Source organism: Leptonychotes weddellii, chromosome 8, assembly GCF_054177405.1.
Source record: "Leptonychotes weddellii isolate Sample4059 chromosome 8, ASM5417740v2, whole genome shotgun sequence".
NCBI classification, from domain to species: domain Eukaryota; kingdom Metazoa; phylum Chordata; class Mammalia; order Carnivora; family Phocidae; genus Leptonychotes; species Leptonychotes weddellii.
In genome coordinates, this window is record NC_138376.1 from 24600624 (window position 1) to 24622619 (window position 21996).

Here is a 21996-nt window from a genome sequence, read left to right on the forward strand (position 1 = left end):
TGCCTCTTTTCCCTGGTGCACCATGGGCCCCTCTGTCCAGATTCTCTCCTTATCTCTAGAGCTTTATCTGGGGACAGGGGTGGAGAAGCTGGCCTGGCGGCCCGAGGAGGACTGTTCGGAGCACTTGGGCCGAGTTACTGTCTGACCACTCCGCTGCCCCTTCCCTTGGTGGAGGCCGACAGGATAATGGATTTGAAGTCTGCACACCTGCCTCAACGAAGGGATGTGTGTGTGTGTGTGTGTGTGTGTGTGTGTGTGTGTGGCTCAAAGTCAATGGTGTATTAATTAAGGGGAACAGCTGCTACTGCAGTTCTTCTGATAAGTCAGTGACAAATAGCCGTGTTTACCTTTCTTCTGAGCAGAGGCTCCGGAAGATGGCCTGGAGCTCCTGGGTGGATGTCCATGGCCGAGATTTGTGGGGTTCCACTGCCGAGATTTGTGGGGTACAGCCTCTCCCTCCCTCACCCCCCCAAGCTTCTTTATCCATGCCACCAAGCCCAAGAGGGCTGTTTGTCACTGAGGAAAGACCAGTCTGCAGCCTGGGGAGCCTCGGAAGGGACCGGGCAGAGCAACGGAAACTTCTCAACAATGGCTCCCACTAAAAAAAGAGGCCCCCGGACCCCCTCCTCAGGCAGATCCCACCGCCCTGCCCTGTCCCTTGTGCAGTCAGAGCTGCTTGAAAGAGAGACTTGGCCCTTCAAAGCAGAGGAGGGCTGCCGGGCCGGATCTGAGGCTGTGCGGCAGAGGACGCACCTCCGGGCCTTTGTGCCTTCGCTCCGTGCTCCAGAAAGGCAGGGGCCGGCTGGCAGGGGCCTTTTATTTCGCTTATTTTGATCTCGCTCCCGCTCTCCAAACAGCCTCACAGAAATAGAGCCGTGCATTAGCTCCCTTCTCAGCTTAAAACAAAACAGGGCAGAGGGAAAAATCTTTCCCCGAAAAACAGAAATGGGAAAGGTGGGCTCATTTTTGTCTGGGTTGTGTTTCTGGGTGCTCTGACGATCAGTTTCTCCACCAAATTTCCCGCAGATGGTGCTCCCGTGCCAGCCACCACCTATAGGTGGGACTGTGGGGAGGGCGCAGCAGGGCCGACTGAGAAGGAAGGGCTGCCCCCATGCCTGCAGCTCTTCCCCACACCCCACCGTGCCCTCAGGGTCGGGGCTGCCCTGGCAGAGAGTGGTGGGACCCCGGAAGCTCAGCGGACCCTTGCCCTGCACACTCGTGCTGGCCCTGCGCCCTCCCAGACTGCGCCCGGGCCTCCGCAGTGGTGGGGGCCCAGACACTAGTCTGCGGGCGGACAGTAATCTCCGCCTCCTCAGAGACACCATCAGCTGCCAAGGAGCCCCATCCAACCTCACTCTGCTCTTCCTTCCTCCCCCTCCCAGGGCTGAGAGGGGCTCAGCACCCCCGGGGAGCCTCTGGGGCCCTGAGGGGAGGCAGAAATGGGGCCAAGGAAAAAAGGTTCTGCTGCCCCCCACCCCCTGGGACCAGGTGGGCATGCTTTGAGTCCACCCTGCTGGGTATGGTAGCCACGCAGAGTGGTAATGGGGAAACTAAGACTCTGGGAGGTTTTGTGGCTTGCCAGAGAGCCCGGTGGTGGAAAGGTTGGGGCCGATAGCAGGGTAAGGCCCCTGCTCAGCGCCCCCCACCCCGCAGCCTCCTCTTCCGGCTGACCTCTCTGCAGGCTGCCATTCCTTACAACGTTGCTCTGGGGGGTAAAGGGAGAGAACCACGGACGAGAAACACATCCATTTTTAATAAATAGTTTATTTATCCAACAGTTTCAACCCTGATATTGAAGCCTGTTGCAGTGTTACTTATTCTTCTGGCTGGAGCCTGATTACGAGACCATTTGCCACGGGGCCGGGACTCGGATTCCAGCCCCGCGGATCATCCAGACATCAGAGGAAATGAGAGAATATTGCTCAAATGAGGGAGACTGGAGCTTTATTAAGGAAACAAAAAATACCAGGAAGACCGAAAGGGGGTGATTGATGCCTCTGGAGGCAGCTGTTCGGGCTCCTCCGCGCGCCCCTCTCCCGCCTGCCGCGGTTGAGAACATACGGGAACGAGGCTGTGTTGGAGAGGCCCCCCGCCAGGGCGTTTCTGGAGCGGGGCTCCCGCGCGGCGGGCCCACGGGCTGGCGGGGGACCTGGAGGGTCTGCGGCGGCGCAGGCACGCTCGCGGGCGGCCAGCAGGGGGCAGCCGTGCGGCCCCCGCGCCCACCGGGTCCGTGCCGCATGTTCTGGCTCCGCGGCCCCACAGTGGGGCCCGCTGTGGTCGCCCTAAGTCAAGGTGACCGTCGCACAGCGGAGGCGGGGCACTCCCAAGGTCCCGGAATCCACATCGTCGCCCGCTGCAGTACCGTGGCTGCGGGTCTGCTGTAGACCCGCGACTCGGTGAGAAGCACCACTGAAGAGCCCGGCCCTGCCTGCGGGCAGCCCTACCCTCCTGTCTGCTCCCGGGCCCCTGTGCCTGCTCCAGGTTCCTCTCAGGAGGCCACACCGGCAGCTCACTCCCCTGACCTGCGGGTCCCGCGTGCCAGGACCTGCATTTCTAGACAGTTCTTCTACAGTACTTGTTCTACTTTCTAGCACCTTCCCCCTTCAGGATAAAAGAGGCTCAACCCAGCTAGAGGACAGGCTTTCTCCCCTCACCCTTGAGCTCCCAGGTAACACCCTCTGAAGGCACATGGACCAAACTGCTCCCCAACCCCTGCCGCCCCAGCCTGCCGTCCCGACCCACCTCCCACAGGCACGATGCCCACCCTGCTGAGTGCTCACCAGCGGTGGGAGAGCTCCAGCCCACCTAACTGCACACTTGCTCGGCAGGGTCTCACCGCTGCTGCTCTTTCATCTTTTCTATGCATCAAAACCAAACCCTTCTCCCCTTTTCTGCCAGCAATCGGGGCAGAGAGGATTGGACCAATGCAGAGGACAAGCTACCCACCTGGCCTCTGGCTCTCTCCCTCCCCGGCCCTTCAAGGAAGCCCATGCTTTCCTACAAGCTAATGTCTGAAGAGTCCTACAGAGAGACCTTTGGAACCAGAGTCGGGAGGAAGGTGAAAGTCAAGGCAAGTGTGAATTCAGCACTGGCAGGTCTGGTGGCCTTCTCGCGCCCCTGGAGGGGACTGGCCTGGGACAGGCCGACTGGGAACAGGCCCCCCCCCGCCCGGGATTTATCGCTCTGAGTCGGAGAAGGAAGAGGGCTTAGTCCATCTCCACACCAGCATATCTTCTCCAGCCACGCGATGGGACTCTGTCTGGATCCGGGATTCATTGGACGCCAGGAACTCCACAGCCCGGTCCCAGACCCGCTTCATGCGCCTCCTGCAACGAGAGGGGCCAGGCTGAGCAGACCAGCAGCGCCCCCGGAAGCTCTTCTGGCACGGCCCAGAGAAGCGAGCTGGCCTGTGCACACCCTTTGTACAAACTGGGGACAAAACTCTGGGAGCCCACGCAGAATTTATCTGTGGGAGGAAAAGGCGTCAGGTACTAAGAACTCCTGCAGGGGAGAGAAATTTCTTGAGCCACAGAGAAACGATTCCTCAATCTTCTCTGCTCTAAAAGCATTCAATTAAAGGGAGCTGAACGGAGCCGAAGGTGTCCAGAGCACCCCCCGGTGTCCAAGGGCCTGTTCCTGCAGCAGCCGTGGCCAGGCGGCCCCCCACCAGTGCTGGCTGCATTTTAATGCCCCATGTGGGCCAATCAGAGTGGCCACTGGGCTGTTGAGTCCAAACTCGACAGTACTTTGGAGTGTGGGAATGAGCTCAGCATCCAACTGGGGAGGCCAAGAAGCTGGAGCTGCTCCTGGAACCGGAGCTACCAGGCAGGACCCCTTCTCTGCTGGGTCCCTGGGGCCTTGCATCCCCTTGGACACCCCCCTATAACCTCTTCCTCCTCCAGACTAGACAGGAAGATTCCAAGGCAGTCAGAGAAGGCTGCTTTGACGTCTTCTCTTTGATGAGTTCCTGTCTTTTATCAGCTCTGCAGACTACCTCCCCATGACCCCTCGCGTGGAGAGGGACTGTGGGTATGAACGTGTGGGAGCAGGAAAGGTTCAGCCTGGGGGAGGACAAAGGAGTGAAGCTCCTGAGGTGGCCTGTGGGTTGGGAGTCAGAGTGGGGGTGCCGGGGTTTTCTACCTCAGAGGTCAGGTCCTGTCGCCAATGGCCCCTCAGCCTGTTTAGCAGTCCCCACTTGGCTGGTCCAGCCCCAGCCCTCCCTCCCATGTGCCCATGAACAGGCACGGAACAAGCCCGTGTGAGCCAGGCTCCCCAGCCCTCGCTCAGTCTCACGGGCAGACCCTCCTCTGCAGGGCAGACCTGAGGGGGCCCCACGCAGGGCCGACAGCAGTGATGTGTCCTCACGCCTTGAGGGCTCAGCTGCACGGACCGGGGGGCCTGGGAGATAAATTGAGAGGCTGAGAGCCAACAGGGGGTGAGTCTCCCGGGGTTCACTGCCAGGGCTCAGTCCCTGCGGGCCGCCGCACGGGTGCGGAGGCCGGGTGGCTCAGGCCGGAGACAGGAGGCAATGGCGCTCTTGCTGGTACTTCGGTCGACGTGTGGGCTGTGCTAACGGAAGGCCGAGCAGTAAGGGCTGCCCTGGGACGAGCGCCCTAGTGCTAGGCTCTGACTTAAGACCTGCGAGCCCATCTCTCGACAGCCCCACTCCCCTCTTCCTGGGACTTGTCGCTACCCAACAGCACAGTTTCCTTCTGCCTTTCTCACCTCTCTTCCTCCTGAGTACCAACGCTCCAGCAGGGCGGGGATTTGGGCTTCTTCCGCTCCCCACCGTCTCCCCGGGTGACCCAGGAGTGTGTGGCCCACAGCAGGTGCTCAGTAAGCATTTGTTGAGTAAATGAGGGCTTCACCGCAGCCCTCTGCAAGGCGGTGGTGTTACCTCTGTGTTTTGGATGAGGAAACTGGCTCAGAGAGGCCATTAACGACTCCGGGCAAGCCAGGAATTCGGTGGCAGCATGAATGCACCATGTCCTCCCCATGGAGGGCCATGCGGCTGCCTCACGCTGGGCACCAATAGCAGCACCAGCCAATGCCGTGATCCATCTGTTCTCCCTAAGCTTCCTGCCTGCACCTTCCCAAGGAGTAGGGTGGGCTTGAAAGTTCTTAAGCATCTTCACCTTTAAAAGGGGCCTTAAATGTTTTACTCTTCCAATTCCTCTTGGGTTGCACAGAAATACCACCAGCAGTGGGCCTCGAGCAAGTTCCTTGGCCTCCGCGTGCCTCGGTTCCCTTATCTGTAAGATGGGCTACTCGCTCTCTCACCTCCCGGGGCCACAGTGAGGACCGAGCGAGTGGGGCTGTGTCCGTGGAGGGCCCAGGGCAGTGCCAGCTCACAGCGAGCGCTCGGCACCCTCTGAGAGGATGGTATCTGGCCCGAGACCGCAGCGAGCTGCTGAGCGGGGCCCACGGTCTGGGCCGACACCGCGGCACGCCCTGCTGACTGGTCCCTGGGACCCCATCCTCCAAAGCTACCCCACACTGGGTCTTGTCGGGGTCCATCCAGCATCCGCAGCCCAGGCATGCCCATGGCCTGCTGTCTCTTCCTGTGCAGCTGGGCGCCCTGGAAGCTGACCCCAGCCAGTGCCGAGGAACTCTGCTTCAGCTACAGGCACACACGTGTACATGGGCCTAAGCGCGTGGGAAGCGAACCATGATATTTTAGGTAACGTGTCGTGGGTCATGGTTAAAAATGTTTGAAAAACAATCTCCTCCTCGCTAGTGACTGATTCAAGAATAGACAAGTAACCCGTTCTGGCCAGCAGGGCCTCGAGGAGTGGGTCACTGGCAGCTTCTGGGAATGTTTTCTCCTGCCCGTGAGGGCGACCCATCTCTCCCCTGCTGGTGGTGACAAGGCAGATGCTGACCCCGCTCCTGCGGGCTACCACCTTGTGACCAGGAGGAACTCTAACCAGCCTACAACATCCATGGGGGCCGGGACAACAAGCATCACAGAGAACTGGAACCAGAGACCCGACTATTCTGTGCCTGGAGCCCACAGGACTCTGGACTTGCACTCACAGCAATGCAGCCTGAGCCACTGCGGGGAGGAGGGCACTAGTGCCTGCCACCCAGAGCTCCCCGGTCAGCAAGGACGCTAACAGAGGAGTGGGCTCCCACTGCCCTACGTCGTCTGTGCGTTCCGCTCCCAAGAGCCGAGCGCTGTAGCGGTGGCAGGAGGCATGCACGGCCCCCTCACCTGTGCTCCTCGGGGCTGAGCTGCCCCCCTCCCCCCCATAACTGATGCTCTGGGCCTCCTTCTGTGGCACTTGGCGGGCTCAGCCCAGGACTCACCGGCTCTGCGGAGGGATCAGGGTGTCGCGCACGTGCAGGATGCCCACGTACGGGTAGCGCTCCATGTCCTGCTCCCAGTCCACGTAATGGTCCTGGACCACGTCTGCAGGGTAGGACAGAGGGCACCGTTTAGGGCAAGGACCTTCTGGCAGGTGCCAGTGGTCCTTTCCCCAGGGGCCACACACCTATAATCTTCTTCACCATCTCGTACATGGCTTGTTCTTCTTCTTCCAGCTTCCGCCACCGGTATTTCAGGAGGATCAGGAGCCCCCACAGAAAGGCCAAACCTATGAGGGAACACAGGCCCCGTGAATCCGCCACATCGCTTCTGGCCGCACGAGTGTCCTGACTACCTACTACGTGTCAGGCCCAGGCCGGCTGCCGCTGACACAGGATGTGGCGATGCAGAGGGGAGGCAGGCTGTGAAGTGATCATCTTCCTCCTGCTGGCTGTCACCACAGAGACCTTCCCAGCTGTCCAGATTGCGGCTCCTCCCAACCTCATTCCGGGCCTTTCATCTCCTCCCTCATGCACCGGAACATGGCGTTTCATACATATATACATGCAGGGCCCTTTGTATTCCGAGATGCTGCTGCCGATAATGATGTGTGTGCCTGATGGTGTGGGTGAGGGAGCCGTGTGCATGCCCAGATGGCCTGTGATTTTTAACTCCGCCATGTCTACAGAGCGGGCAGTTTCTATGACTCGGCCTTTCACCTTCAGAGATACCCCAAGGTCTCTGCTCAAAGGCAGCCCCTGATGTCAGGCGACAAGACCCGTGCTCTGCTTTGCAGCTCAGCCCCCTGCGTCCATCCTGCTTTCATCGGGTACCTAGATCTCCCGAGGAGATGTTTACATTGTTCAGGAAGTAAAATTAGGCCAAGGTCCTGCTGCGCCTTCTCCTCCTTTGAGAGGCTTGCCCTCTGGGGCCCTGGGGGGTGATGATGCTGGGCTCCAGCCAGGGCCAAGCTCCCCCCTCGGGGACACTGATCGTCCCCAACCCTGATCAGGGATATTTTCCAGTTACCCTCATGCTCCTGCCACTAATCTCTAAAGGTAAGATGACCCAGGGCAGAGGCTGACTTGTTCATCTCCTCTGTTTTATTAGACAGACCTCAGGTTCACTAGACAGAAATGAACTGTCTGGGCTTGGGTTTCTGTATCACTCATGCCTGAGAGTGTCACTGAGCTGGGCTCCCGGGAGGTGCTGTATGAGCAGTCCCAACGGCAAGGATGGGGTCGGGGGGAGAAGGGCAGCCAAGGACTTACACCAGAAGAAGATGAGCACATTGGTGACCGCGGTGAACAGGGCACGGCTCAGGCGGCAGCCCACACCCATGCGGGGGCGGGCAGATTCCAGGCAGACCACTTTGTCCACAGTCGTCACCAATTCCGATGGGTCTTCCCCCTTCAACCTGAAACAGGACACAGGGCTGCAATGGCGTTCAAAAGCTCCCAGGAGCCGCGGAATCAGCCCCACTTTAAAGCAGAAAGAGAAAAAAGGAGGAGCTTTGAGGCCTCTACTTGCTTATGAAATAGACTTGGTATCCTGGTTGCATGCTTTCCAGAAATTTCCCACGTTGGTTACTTAGAAAGAATAAAGCTTTAAAGACGGCAGCAGGCTTGAACCCCTACCGCTAAAGTGACATCCCCCTCTGTCGGGTCTTTTGACAGCCCCTCTCAGCGTGTGGAAGATTAAACTGTAAATTGGATTCCCACCTCCCAGCATAGAGAAATGGAAATGTTTACTGAATCGCTGGCTTTGCACTGCATGGCAGGAACTGAGAGAGTCTGGGAGGGTGTGCTTTTCCTTGGTGACGGTGACAAGGAGGCACATAGGCTGTTTAAGTGTAAAGATCGGGGTGCCATGAGGCTCGGGGAAGGACAACCACCAGGCTCTCTGAGGCCAGGCCCCAGCCCCATCGCTTCCACCCTGGTCCCTGAGAGGCGGTGTCAGGACACGTAAGGATGCCCACGCTTGCACCTTCTTCCAGCTAGGTGACCATCTTGTGCTCTGGACAGCACACGGGAATGCCCAGTATCTGAAGTGTCCCGATATCTCACGAACCCACTTTGAGTACTGGTCCTCTGAGCTGGGCTTGGCCACCCTCCCGACGGCCTTCCCCCAGTGTGAAAAGGTGCATGCCATCCTTCTGTGCTAGCAGCTTTGGTGAGTGCTGCCGAGGCTTAAATCCATATTCTCCTCCCCTGTTCCTAACACACAGGAAAATCGCTCAGCCACTCAGGGAAGCTTTATTTTTTTTAAGTCAATGAATTTTAATCGTGCCCTGCATCTGGTTATCAAGCTTTAGCTTGAGTTGCCTGAGGGGCTTCTGGTAGAGGCGTGGCTGATGGAATTAGTTGTCTGGGTGGATTAGAGACGAAGGGAACAAAACCCTAGAGTGTATTTGAATATCAGGAGCTGTGGCCTGAACAGTCCCCGACAAACCCTGGGAAAGGGGAGGGAGTGCCAGCGTGAAGAGCTCTGGGGGATGGGGGGTCTGGTGGGGGGAGCATCGCTGGGGTGCCCCTCCCCAATGGGCTGAGCAGCCAGATGGGGCTTCTCAGGAGGGTGAGGGGGCTTGCTATCTCTGCTAACAGTGCTCCCCAGAGATAGAAATGAGGTTGAACTGCCCAGTGAGAATAAAATTCAGTATTTCCTTTTGCAACATCCATGCTGAGTGAAACCAACAGACAGAAACATTTCATCTAGTAATGAAAACTAGCACCGGATGAAAGGAAGTTCAGAAAAATGCCTTCTCTAGCAACCCATGTGGGACCAGTGAATTCAAAGGGCGCAGAGTGAGTTACTTGAAACGCTTAGCTGGAACACTAGGCTCACGTTCTAACACCTGGATTTTGTGTCTTATCTTGAAATGGCTCCTTACGCTGCCCCACCGAATGCTTCTTCCTTCCAATGCCCGGCTGCAGGCTTAGCCCGCAAGGACTCAGCTGGGACACCTGCCTCTAACTTCAGCCCCAAGACACATCTGTGAGCACACGGCAGTGGGCCGATGGGTGAGGACCATGGTCGCGGGTGCCCGTGGCGGTGCTGCCACCCTGTGAGGCCTCGCCCACACTCACCAGATGCCCACGTCCTTGTTACTGCTCAGTATCCAGGTCAGTGCGGCTTCAAACTTGGCGGAGGAGTTGCCGGTCACATTCTGTGGGAGGGGGCGGGAAATTAGTGCTGTGTCTGGGCGGACCAGCTGGAACATTATTCTCCTGCTGGATTAAGGAGGCCCTCTCCCCTGTCCTCCGCAGGCCCCAAAGCCCCATTCTGCTAAATGCACAACAAAGTGGCAGGTGAAAATCTGGGCTGATGCTAGCCAAGAAAGAGCTCTATTGGGAAGAGTCGATGCAGAAGCACACAAGAAAGCAACGCAGGTCTGAGGTAGCCCAAACCAAAACCAAAACCTTTCTCAAGGACCAAAGTGTGAGGCCAGAGAGCTGGCAGCTCATCTTGGGGAAAATGAAAAAAAGCGTGGGGATGGCAGGGGCAGGGGGGCGGGGAGGTGGGTGCCCGGTGGCCAGTCCCTGCCCCTCTCCGGGCCTCAGTATCCTCATCTGGGAAATGACAATGAGCTAGGTGACCCCTAAGGTTTCTGCCAGTTCTGAAGTTCCAGAATTCTATCAAACTGGGGCCAGGCCAATAGTCAAATAGACCCTGAGCAATCTGCACAGTGAACATAAAGGAGAGAACAGACAGGTAAAGTGTAGATCCGTAAAGCTGCTGGGAAGAGGAGAAAAGTGGGGAGCAAGTAACAGGGCCATTGAAAGAAGGGGCGGCCCGCAGTGGCCACACCAGCTGCTCAGTAGCCCCCCCCGCCGCAGCCCGCACGCGGCAGGCCGGGCTCTGGCTCACAGCCCACCTTGGACCAGTCGCCCCTACTGCTGGCTAAAACTGAAAGTAGCCTAACACTCAACTAAGTTTAAAAAAAAAAAAAAGGGAAAACAAAAAAGCCAAAAAGCAAACACACAACGAAAAGGGGAAAAAAAAGCAGTGCTCACAAGATCAGTACAAAAGCACCAGGACCTCTGGGGAACGGGTAAGCATCGCAGCCTACTTACTGCTAGGTATTCCTGGGCTTCCATTACAGGAATGCATTTGCTTTTTAGCTTCTCTGGATTTCCACATTCAAAATTACCTAGGAGGAAAAAACACACATTCAAACACAAAGGAGAGGTGGAAAAAAATTACTCTGAAACAGACTAAAAAAATGCAGTGCGAATCAAGCCATCCGCTCTGATGGGGAGCATGTGGCCCCACGGCTCCGGTTTCTGTGGGGTATCTTCACTCTGCAGCAAGATCAAAAGCCACTTAGCTTGGATCGATTCCAGATCATTAAAACCTGACCTGCAAAGCAGTGTGGTGATTTGCATTAAATGACTAAAAAGCTGCCCAATCCTAAGGTCTGTTTGCAATTGATCCCTAAAAGGATCAGACAGATAGCTTTGGAAGGAACCAGAATGGCACTATAAATAAACGCAACCTGGGAAAAAAGAAAGGCAGGGAGGCCATAGGCACTGCAGGGAATCTGACCGGGACACAGGCAGGCGACCTGGAACTCCAGGCCCACTGTTTTGAGGGGCTCTGCGGAGGGATGTCCAAAATGCCCCACAGAGAAAGAGGGTGTCTCTGTGCTGGGCAGTGGGGCCTCAGTGTGGTGCTCCAAGGGGCTGTTCCCTCTTGAGCACCCTGGGTGACCAGCTCCCACCTAGGATGAAGCCCACCCAGGGCCACCTCCTCTGAAAAATCCCCGGCCTGTAGGGGAGTCTTGTTGGACCAAATCACTCTGGACTTGGGGGCCTGCCAACAGCCATTGGCTCTCGACAGCCCGCTATGGTCCACCCACCACATGCTGCTTCCTGTGGGTCACCAGACTCCTGAGAGCAGGGACAGCACGGGGTGGGCCTGCACCAGATCCTGAACCCACACAGAGCCTGACTGCTCTTAACCTGGCACAGCCTAGGGGCTACCAATGGCCAATCTGTGTGCTGGGGAGGGAGTGGCTGAGAATGAACTTTAAAAATCTTGAGAATGAACTAAAGCTTATCCCTCCCATGCCGAAGTTGATCTTGACCTTATGGGACCCCTGAGATCAAGTTGGCTTCTCCTGCCCTGCCCCAATCGCCCTGGCCTGCTTAAGCTTGTCTGGACCACGGCCATGGTCTCCTGATTGGTTTCCTCCTCTCCCCTCTCCCATCCACGTTTGATCAACAAAAGTTTAAAATGATTCTGCTTAAATGGCACTGCTACACTCAAGCTGCTATCACCTTTGTCCTCCCGGCTCCTGGCTCTCAGCACATTGCTCCCCTGCTCAGAAGCCTCCCTGGTGCTCACCGCTTGCGGTGATCAAGCCCCCGTGGCCTGGCATCTACAGCCATCCACTGTGGGGCCCAAGCGACCTTTCCAAACTCCATTCCTTCTGTTTCTCCTTCCCCCGTGAGGCCAACTGCTTCCGTCCCTGCCCCTGTAATTTCCTGCCTCTCTGGCTCCGCCTGCCCCCCACATACACAGAATCAATCCCTCTTGGGCGTCAGGGCCTGGCACAGATACCCTCCCCTGTGCCGCTCTCCTGACTGCTCCAGAGAAAAGGTAGCGTGCCTCCTAGAACTTCTGGCCTCTCGGTTCTCATCCAATCACACCTCGTAACAGCCAGTGGTCAGGGAGGTAGGTGGCCTGTCTCTTCTACTAGACCAGAAGCAGCCTGTGGGCTGCAAAGGCCAGCACAATGCTCTGCCTATAGGTGACCTCCGGGGGGGGGCGGGGAATAGCCTGGTAGAGCCCTCATTCCCCTGCAGTGAGACCCTCACTAAGTGCCTCAGAGGACAGGAGGCACTAGGCTCCTTGATGGCATAAGCCGGGACCACATACGGAGGGCGGGATGGAGGAGAAATGTCTACCAGCATCCACTGTTTAAGACAGAGCTTCTCTACTTTATACCCTAGGGCTCTTTTGAAAATGCAGACTTTGATTCATAGGTTTGGGATGGGTCCTCAGATTCTGCATTTCCAAAAAGCTCCCAGGTGATCCTAATGCTGCTGGTCCCTGGACCACAGCTGAGTCACTAAGGTCTGGAACACCCTCTTAGGCCAGAATTTATATTCCGAGCCCCTAGGCCAGGGAGAAAGGCCCCTGAGTCCTGTGATGCTGTGAGTCCCCACTCCTACTGCTCCTCCAAGCTCACAGACGCCTCCCTGACCATCACCAGTCTCCCACCAGTCAGGAGGCAGTGGGAGAGCTGAGGCCCACAAGACTGGCCCCAAGGGCTGAGGGCCCAGTACAGGCCCATCCAGCCTTGATTCCCTAGCAACAACTTTAGACAAGGCCCCACAGATCAGAGGTACCTCTTGAACATCTCATAAGACTAAATAGCTCCGTCTGGTTCTGGTGCCAGATATATTTAACTTGGGGCACAAGCTCTGGTCATTCAGCTATGCCTTTAGCAAGTGATTCTGAGAGATGTGGGGAGGTGATATCTCTGGCCTCAAAGAACAATTTTCTAAATAAAACAGTAGGGAAACCTTCCGGATGGATGACTTTTTAGGGGCGTATTTCATGGCGCTGCTGAAAATGCCCTCCTCTAGAGTACAGCGCTTACTTTTCACTCTGTAAAAAAAGAAAAAAAGAAAAAAAAAAAAAAACGACCCAAGACCACTTGGTTAGATAGGGAGACAGTTTCTGAGAGGATAAGGGACTTGTCCAAGGTCCTGCAGCCAGATGGGGAGATCAGGACCAGAGGTGACACCAGGGCCCTGGCAAGCTGGATGGACCTGTGGGACTAGCCCACTACTCAGACCCCTGCCACCTGCATAGGCCTCTCCTCCTGGCCTGGCCGACCGTCTGGTACAGGGAGGCCCTCCAGGTCAGAAGACCCAGACTGAGGAGACCTGGGGCCTGGCCCGTCCCAATGCAACATGAACCCCCCTAGAGCATCAGGTGGTGGGCATCCAGAGAAAGCAGAAAGGCTTGTGCATGGGCCAGGACCCCTGGGAGCCTTCAAGGGGATGTGAGAACCAACCGTAGGCTTAAAAAAGATGTGTCTGAGTGGAGAAGCGGGGAAGGCAAGACTTGGTTTTGGAGTATGTCCTCCGGGACATCACCACAGAGCATCTCAGCCACCTGCCAGCCAGCCCCCGCCTGGCCGCTAAGGGTAAGGAGCCCACAACCCTCGAATCTCAGGCCCCGAGCTATGCACTCACCGGCTTGGATGGCCAGGAAGTTGTACAGCTCATGCAGCAGCTCCAGCAAGGCCGCCTTCTGCCTGGCCTGACAGAACTGGAAGGGCACAGGACAAGCAGTCAGCAAGGGAGACAGGGGGCTCCGTCTAGCTGGCTTGAACTCCTCGGCTGCACTGTCAAGTGCTAAGCAGCGAGGAGCCCTTCAGAAGCCACATTCTGCAAAGAGGTGGGCGCAGGGACAGGATGGATAAGTATCGGGTTAACCAGAAAAGCTGAGGCAGAGCTAAAAGCTGCCCCGGCCACTAAGGGTCAGTCATCCTGGAGGCTCCCAGCCTCTGTCCCGCGGCTCTCACTGGAATAGAGGCCATGAGGTGGGGCTGCAGGGAGATGCAGTCGGGCCTCCGAGGCGGGCCAGGCAAATGCCGTACTACTGCAGTCTCGTCTCCCCTCGGGCCACTCCCATCTGTTTTTGGAGACTCAGGTGTCTACATTCTGCCCATAAATCGTCTGCTCTGTCAATGAGCTGCAGCAAAGGCTTCACCTTAGACATCCAGAGTCTAGACATCCGGAAACGACAGGGGGCGAAAGTCATCTGCACGAGAACGCAGCAACAGGGATACAGGCACACCTCGCTCTCCTGCACCTGCAGCAGGACTGACGCCGCTAGGCCGCTAGCTTTAGAACATTTGAACGAAAGGCTGCTCTCCTTGACAGCGAACGGCAGGCCGTGGGTTGTCACGAGTCTGCACTGAATCCTCACCACAATCTTGACCGACCCCAACTTCTCAGATGAGGAGCTCACGGTTTAGAGACCTGCTAGACCCCAAGATCCCACAACTAGCAAGCGCTGGAGCCGGTCGAATCCAAGCCTCCCGCCACCTTCAGACATCCTCTGGGCTGTCACTGCGCAGGACGCCCGACTGATGCCGAGGGCCCGGGCTCGGGGCCTAGCTCGCGACAACTGCAGAAGGAACCACGTCCCCGTCTTTCTTGGGCTCGCTTGTTGCCCTCACCTGCAACATGTGGGACTTGTTTGTCATAGTCTCAGAGGCCAAGATAGGTCCCCTCGTGTTGCCTAAAGACCCAAAAGCCTTTACAAGGTACAAAATGGCATAACCAAGATTTACACATATGACCATTAACGTTCAGAAATGACTCCCAAGTCTGTAAGTAGAATCGGGTACCCAAACTACCTTTTAAAGACGAATGAGATGGGAAATGTTGATGGTAAGAAATGTAACTGAATGTACACAGAGATTCCAATTCTATAAACATATGTACACAGATGGGAGGGGAAGGAAATGCCCCCAAAATGTCAGTGGCAATTATCTCTTGGTGGCAGAATCATGGCTGATTTTGTCACATTTTTCAAATTTGCTACACTAAACATTCGCTTACTGTCACAACCAGAGAACAACAACAACAACAAAAGTGGTCACAATGAACTCTGTTCCAACTCAATGACATTTAGGGTGATACCACCTAAAGGGAACAGAAGGATAGAAGGCACCAGACCACGAGATGGCCTGCCTGAGACAGCACACCCACTCCCAGCCTGTCCACACGTTTTCAGCAACACAAAGGCAGAAAGAAAAACGCTAAGTGTCATAGTTGGCCGAGAAGGGAAAGAACACGTATATCTAAAACTCCAATGCCCATCTGGGTTCTGGGGGAGCCTGAGCCACACAAAGAATGAGACTTTCCACAAGAGCCTCACCAAAGCCAAGAAGCACCTCCCAATCTGCCTGTTCCCATGTCCACCCTTCACGAAGGCCACTTCACGAAGGCCAAGAGCATCCTGTGAAATCTCAGCTCAGTGGAGCCTGCCGACAATGCCCAGACCCTGCCTTTTGATGCTTGGAGGTTGCAAGTCCCCAGTCTGCTCATTGAGCACATTTTTAGCAAGGCCCCGGATTGTGCCTGTTGGGGCTCACTCAGCTGGGGCGAAGAACCAAGAGATAGAAACCAAAGAAGTCTTACAGACTTGTTTCCTGTTTTTTGCTTTCAGGATTCAAAATTCTAGTTTTCCCTCTGACCACTACCTATTTTCCTGGGCCACTTCCTATAATCATCAACTCTGGTTTTCACGGCACAAGGCAGTTTAAACTTAATATGAATCTGTTTTCACAAAACAATTGAGAGGCAAAGATACTTGGATGAACGCAATAAATGAGTGTAATAAAACACCCCCAAATAATATAGCAGAAGCCAAAGAGAAGATAAAACCTATTATTTCCACCAGGCCACCCCTTTGGTAACATGGGTAAGAAAGTGAATGCGAGACCATGTGTTGTTTCTTTCCCAGCCCCCGGGCTGCCAGATATGGAGCCTGAGGCCTCGGGAGAGGCCTGGCATTGCACAATTAATAATTAGACTACTAAGTCATGCCCTCTGGCAGCAAAAGGCTCCTCCTGGTAGGATTTATGACCTGAAAATTTACTGCCTCCTATCTTCCCCAGACTATTATTACCTGTGCCAGCATCCCAGCTCCCGGCTAATGCTGCGGGCATGACTCATAAATGGATGGGGCTGCTCACCTTCCCCAAAGATTATTTGTAGGGAACATTAAAGCTTCATAAAACAAATCTATAGATTAGGAGGGCTAATTCTACTTCAGATATATTTAAAACAACCTCCCCCCACCCCATGATGTTTCAAATCTGAACAGCACTGCCAGCCACAGACGTACTACCAGAGGGAACGTGGACCTGAGAACCCGGCCTCTGGGTGCTTAAAAATGGTCAGCCCTTCCTCTGGAAGCCAGGGAGCTTGAGAGGTCCTTCAGCTCCAACTTACTGCATCTCCCTAAATTGACTTAGGCAGAAGATCAAAGTCCCCAGAGCTGTGATTGATGGGGAGACCTTCCATAACAAGCCCAGGGTTGGATCTTGGGAGTTCAATTCTCTCTGTTTCAAGTACTCCTTCGCCTACCACAATTGAGTCTGACACAAACATCACAGAACATGATGTGATTCTGGTACATTACAGGAAGCACTCCTGAAAATGATCCTATTATGATCTTTTTCTGGGCCAGTTTACCTCCTGACGGAGGCTAACATCCTCAGGATGTTATACAAAATGAATAACAAAAGCTAGAGAAACTCGGACTCACCTTATCTGTTTTGCTCGCACAGTCCACTGGCAATAACTTCACTGAGACCAAGAAAAGAAACACAGGAAATTAAAAGTGTGGGTTGAGGAAAAGATTGCAAAAAGGGACCACTCTCAAAATTCAGGGGAAGTACAACATTACCAACATAAGGGTGGGGATCAGGAAGATGTCATCTAAATGGGGGCACTTTTAAAATGCAGACAGTAACATGTACAGGTTTCCCAATCCTGGATTAGGAACTAGGGCGAGGACAGCTGGGTCCAAGTCCTAGCTGGAAATGATTAGCCACAGGCTCTTGGGTAACTCAACCACTCTGAACCTCCGTTTCCTCATTGTAAAATGGGATCGATAAAGCTTCCCCTGCTTAACTCAGGGAGTGAACCTCCAACAAGCCAAATATACGTGATGGTTTTGTAAATTGCAAACAGTGATATGTTGAACAGGGATTAGTACCATCATGGGAGGGGTGCTCCAGGTAAATCCCACTATATATCCAAGAGCTGTGGTCTTAAAGCATCTCAGCAGTGAGTATGACAGTATACCGTTTGACGATTGTGGGACCAGTACAGTCCCACAACACTCCGGGTCTACTTAATTGTTTTAATAGGTGGATAAACTGCTCTCATAGCCAAGAAGTTATTTGGGTGTGTGCATGAGTCTGGGATCCCCATGCCCACAGACTTGTTCATATACCCAAACACCCATCTGCTGCGACAGCTAAGACACAATTTAGCTTCTCCCTGCATCTTGGCTGTTCCTGCTAGGCATGGAAAGATGTGGCCGTGGCTTGAGGCTGGGAGCAGTACTAATCACAATGCTTTGCAAAGAGTATCAAAAGTTGGTGAACTCACAATGTCACTTTATACTTATACTTTAAATTTATACACTTTACCCTTTAAATTTATAAAGAAATGATTTCTATGTTTTCTGTTAGACTATAAAGCTCAGAGTTACCCAAGAGGCAGATTTCCCTTCTAAGAAACGTACCAATCCTCAACTATTCAGGAAGCATACTGTTTCCTGCAGACCTCTTACTGGCATGTCAAATCACTAAAGTGTGGACAGAAGAATGGCTGGGAATGTCCTTGACTCACAGAACCCTCTCAGCACACATGCCAGGAGGATAATGCAAGCAAGGATAAACGCCTCCATTTATATCAGTTTAAACTCTTCTGGTGCTGCAAAGCTGGGAACCCAACCAGATCAGATCTGTGGGCAGTGAAACCTGGGGTGCCTTCAAATGGGCACTAATGTGTGAATGAGCAAGAGATCCAAGTTAAGAAAGAACTGAAAAGGAATGGGGGTGGACCTGTCTGTTGGAGAGGGGTGTGGTTTTCTCTAGAGAGGGAAAACCAGAGGTTGAGGTGGAAGTGACTAGGAATGAAGACTGCTTCCAGCACGTGGTTGAAAGGGAGATTGATAGGGAGGGCTAGGGCAGAAAATGAGAACAGGAGAGAGTGAAGACAGAAATTACTGCAGGAACTCCAGCCCTCTCCTCCCACAGCGGGAGGAAGGAGAATCGGGGTCTGGAGGTAAGAAGACAGCCAGAGACATCCGACAAGGCCCGGGATGTGCGCTGAGAGGAACGGGTGGCCGTTCTGGTGGACACTCGCGCGCCCGGGGCCCTCCCCTGCGCCGGCCCGGGACGTACTGTTGTCCTCCGCCTCCTGCGGCGCCGAGGGCTTGCCCATCTTCACCCAGAGGATGCCCAGGAAGACGAGCAGCAGCCCCAGGCTGGCCCAGAACAGGAGCCGGGACAGGTAGCGCTCCAGCCGCCGCCCCGCCTCGGGCCGGGCCCGCGCCGCGCCTGCCGGGCCAGTTCGCGTCGCCCGCAGGCCCGGGCGCGGGTCGGCGCCGAGGAGGGCGGAGGGCGGCCGTGCCGGGGCCGGGGTCGAGGCCCACCAGCGACGGACTCCGTGGCCCGGCGCGGCCCTGTCGAGCGGCCGGGCGTCCTCGTCCTCCTCGGAGCTGCCCCGGACCGAGGCGCGGCGCCTGAGCGGCGCAGGGCGGGCGGGGTAGGCGAGGCCGCGGCTCCCGGACCAGGAAGCCGCGGAGGCCCCGACATCGCCGAAGGCCCCAGAGGTCGCGAAGGCCGAGCCCGAGCCCGACGGGGAGAGCCAGGGCTCCGCTCGCAGGGAGGCCGCGGCGGGCCGGGCTCGCAGCGGCGCCTCCTCGCGCAGCCGGGCCTCCTCCCGCAGCCGCTCCTCGCCCCGCAGCCGGGCCTCCTCCCGCAGCCGCTCCTCGCCCCGCAGCCGGGCCTCGCCCCGCAGGCGGCGCAGCTTGTTGCGGTAGACGTCCCGGGTGGTGTCGGTGATGGGTCCTGGCTGGAAGCCCAGGGCCTGCAGCTCCCGCCGCAGCTCCAAGTCCGACAGGCCGGCCATGGCCAGGACACCGCCCCCCGCCCGCCCCCAACGCGCACCGCACCCGGAACTGCTCCCGCCGGCGGCCGCGGCGGAGCGGGCGGGGCCCCGCGCCATGATGGGAAGGTCTGTCTGTGCCGCCATGTTGAGAAGGTCCGCGCCTGCCTGATTGCCGGCCATGATGAGGGGGTCAGACTCGGCCCTTAGGCCGCCATGTTGGGGAGGTCCGAGGATTTTTTTTTTTTTTTTCCCCCTTCTTCCTTTTTCCTTTCTCCTCTGTGCTCAGTCCGTCTCGTCCGTAAGACCATCGGTGTTTCTTTCCGAATATTCCGCCCCATGCGCGGTCGCTGACACGTGGTAGGCATTCAGTAAAGTGTTGATTTAGTGGATGAATTGCTTAACGGTGAAAGACAAGCCGTTTCGGAGAATGGGGAGATGCGATCCTGTGCCTCCGTCTGTGCTTGGGGAGGGGCTCTGGGTCGTGGGGTAGACGCCGGGCATGTTCTGAGACCCCGTCCGACTTCGGGTCGAGGGCGGCAGGCCTCTATGTTTTCCTAGGAGTTCACTCTGAGGTGGGGCTTGGAGGGGATGTAGGCCGTGCCCCAGGCTGATGCTGCTTGCATCGAGGGGGCAGAAGAGCCAAGTGCCCTTGGGCTTGAGTGGGCAGTACAGGCTTCTGGGAGGAGCCCAAAGGTCTGGATGGTGGGATTTTTCACGGGAGATGGGTAGGGGAAGACCCCCGAGACACAGTCTTGTGTCACTTGCGGATTTAGGTTGGCGACTCCCAAATCCCAACGGCGTCACTCTCAGATGTGTGATCCTATCCAATTATCGTTTCTAGCCTGCTGGCCAGTACGGTTGGTAGGGTTGCTATGAGGATTAGAACAGGTAATTTGTATAAGGGGATCAAAACAGTGCCTGGTACACGTTCCTAAGTGTTTATACTTAACCCCTCTCTCCACAGCGGCAGGTAGAACCTCCCATAGGGCACCCTATTTGGTTATAGGAAGGTTCTTAGCTGAGAAGCCCCTGAGGGAAGCATGGGGAGTGGTGGCAAATGGCTCACAGTCTCCCTTCCGCCTTCCTCCCCTCTTTGTAAGCCTTCCACATCCTTCTTCAACTCCCTGTCCCAAACACTTATGGCCGCCCTGGGCCTCTTAGGTTCTGTCACTGCTGCTCCTCTAATTCAGTTCTCCCCGTCCCTGCCCATCGCCCAGCCCCCACCTCGCCTGCCCCTATTCCTTCCCTGGGTCGTGGGCAAGGCCCCTCTGCCAGTGGTTTGCATCCTTGCCACTTGCTGTACCACCGGAGTATTCCTACACCGGCCGCAATTGCTGGGAAAATTAGAGCCTCGGCTCAGTCAGGCTTCCATTGTTAGCCTCCCCATATCCCCCAGCTTAGCTGTTCCCATGTGGTGCAATTTTTCTCACCAAGTGTTGTTTTCCTTTTCTCTGCCTGTGTTTGCACGGAATGCCATGAATTTGATATAGTGATTGCCTAACACATATACCACATAATAGTATTTTATTTCTTTCTGAAGCACTGTTTGCATGACAAATGAGTTGGTAACATTTGTGCAACTCCTTGCAGCTGTGCAGTTCAATATATAAGGAATGAGCCTTTCGGCATCAATACTGGCCCCATGTATTCTAAGAGGGCTTGAATCTGACGCTTAAACAAAGTGAACGTTCTGGCATTTCGCAGAGTTACGGTCTGTTTCATCACAGTGGATCCCAGGGCGATTTGAAAATATGTCCTGAACTGGAGCCGCCCCCCGCAGTGGTCCCCAGCGTGGGCTTTGTCAGCCTGCCTGTGTTTGGGGCCGCTGGTGCTGTTACATCTACCTAGGGCCCAGTGAGCCCCACCCGCCAAGCCTGTTGTCTTCCCTCTAGCCTGGAACCCATCGTGTTGGCCGCTGTGGCTTTCTGCCCCACTGTGGTCCACCCTCTGCCTCCACGGGCTTCTAGCAGTGGCTGGATTTGTCTCGCTGGGTCCAGCGGGCCTTTGGGCTCATGCGCCACCCCTCGAAGCGTGTTTGCCAGTCAGTGCTCCCCCGTGACGCCTGCCCCCCCTGGGGAAGAAGCCTCCCCATCGGATTGAGAAAAGTCAATCAGAAAAACCCTCACAAGTCAATCGTCCCTCTCAGCCCACTTTCTTCCCTGCCCCTCGTGTCTTCCCCGCCGCGGGCTCAGCCATGGGGCCCCTCTGTGACATTGCCTCACGCTGGGAGCTGCCCCTGAGGCTCCTCGCATTCTCCGAGTTTGCCACCTGTGTCGAGTATGGGAACGCATATTTTAAAGCAAAGGGCAATATTGCAAAGTCAGTGGCTGCCCTGCGTGCTACCCCCCCCCCCCGCTTTCTCCTCACTTTCTTGTAGGTTTTTTTTTTAAGGTGAGCAGCTTAGACTGCAGGCGGTCTTGCTGATTTATTAAAGGTAGAAGAGGAAAAACAAGCTCCAGTGTCCAAATCTACTTAGTAACCACATCCACACATTTAGCAGAGGTGAGGGGCCTCTAGAAGGAGGCTCTGGATTCCCAGAGGGCCGCCACACTGCCTGCCGTCCTGCTGACCTCTGTCTCAGCAGAGCCTTATAATAACAACAACCATAAATCTTTTAGTGGGTTCCATTCTCCTTCTCCTCCTGCAAAAAGCCCTGCACACATTTATCAGGTCCTTAGAGATGCTGGGGGACTGTGGCCTCGTCCTTGATCCCCCCCCTCGCCAGCCTCGTGCATCTCTCTGGGCTTCCTTGGAACCACATCGTGGGTGGTGTCACGCTGTGGGATGGTGGGGCCCTGGGAGAGTGTGGTTGAAAAGTGGGGGACAAAGTGGTTGCCATCTAGGCTCAGGTTTTGGCTGGAACGGCCCTAGCACGGTCCAGCTTCTGGCTGGCTTATCTCAGTGCCCCGGGGAAGAGGAGAGCTACCTTTCATCCCTCCAGGTCAATGAGGGGGCAAATAGAGTCACAGAGAAATGCCAGAACAGGTATAATGGGCAGTTAGGTTGGCTGCTTTTCACAATCGGCTGAAA

The 21996-nt window shown here is 55.8% G+C and overlaps 1 protein-coding gene across 1 annotated transcript; it reads right to left on the reverse strand.

Moving 5' to 3' along the window:
• Positions 1-1746: 1746 nt before the first annotated feature.
• Positions 1747-19024, reverse strand: LEMD2 (LEM domain nuclear envelope protein 2). The gene is made up of 9 exons (XM_081828010.1): positions 18258-19024; positions 16607-16647; positions 13516-13591; positions 10381-10457; positions 9394-9473; positions 7579-7724; positions 6495-6596; positions 6310-6412; positions 1747-3326 (listed from the first exon to the last, which is right to left on the reverse strand). The coding sequence occupies exons 1-9, from the start codon at positions 18985-18987 to the stop codon at positions 3176-3178; spliced, it is 1506 nt and encodes a 501-aa protein (XP_081684136.1). The 5' UTR covers positions 18988-19024; the 3' UTR covers positions 1747-3175.
• Positions 19025-21996: the final 2972 nt, after the last annotated feature.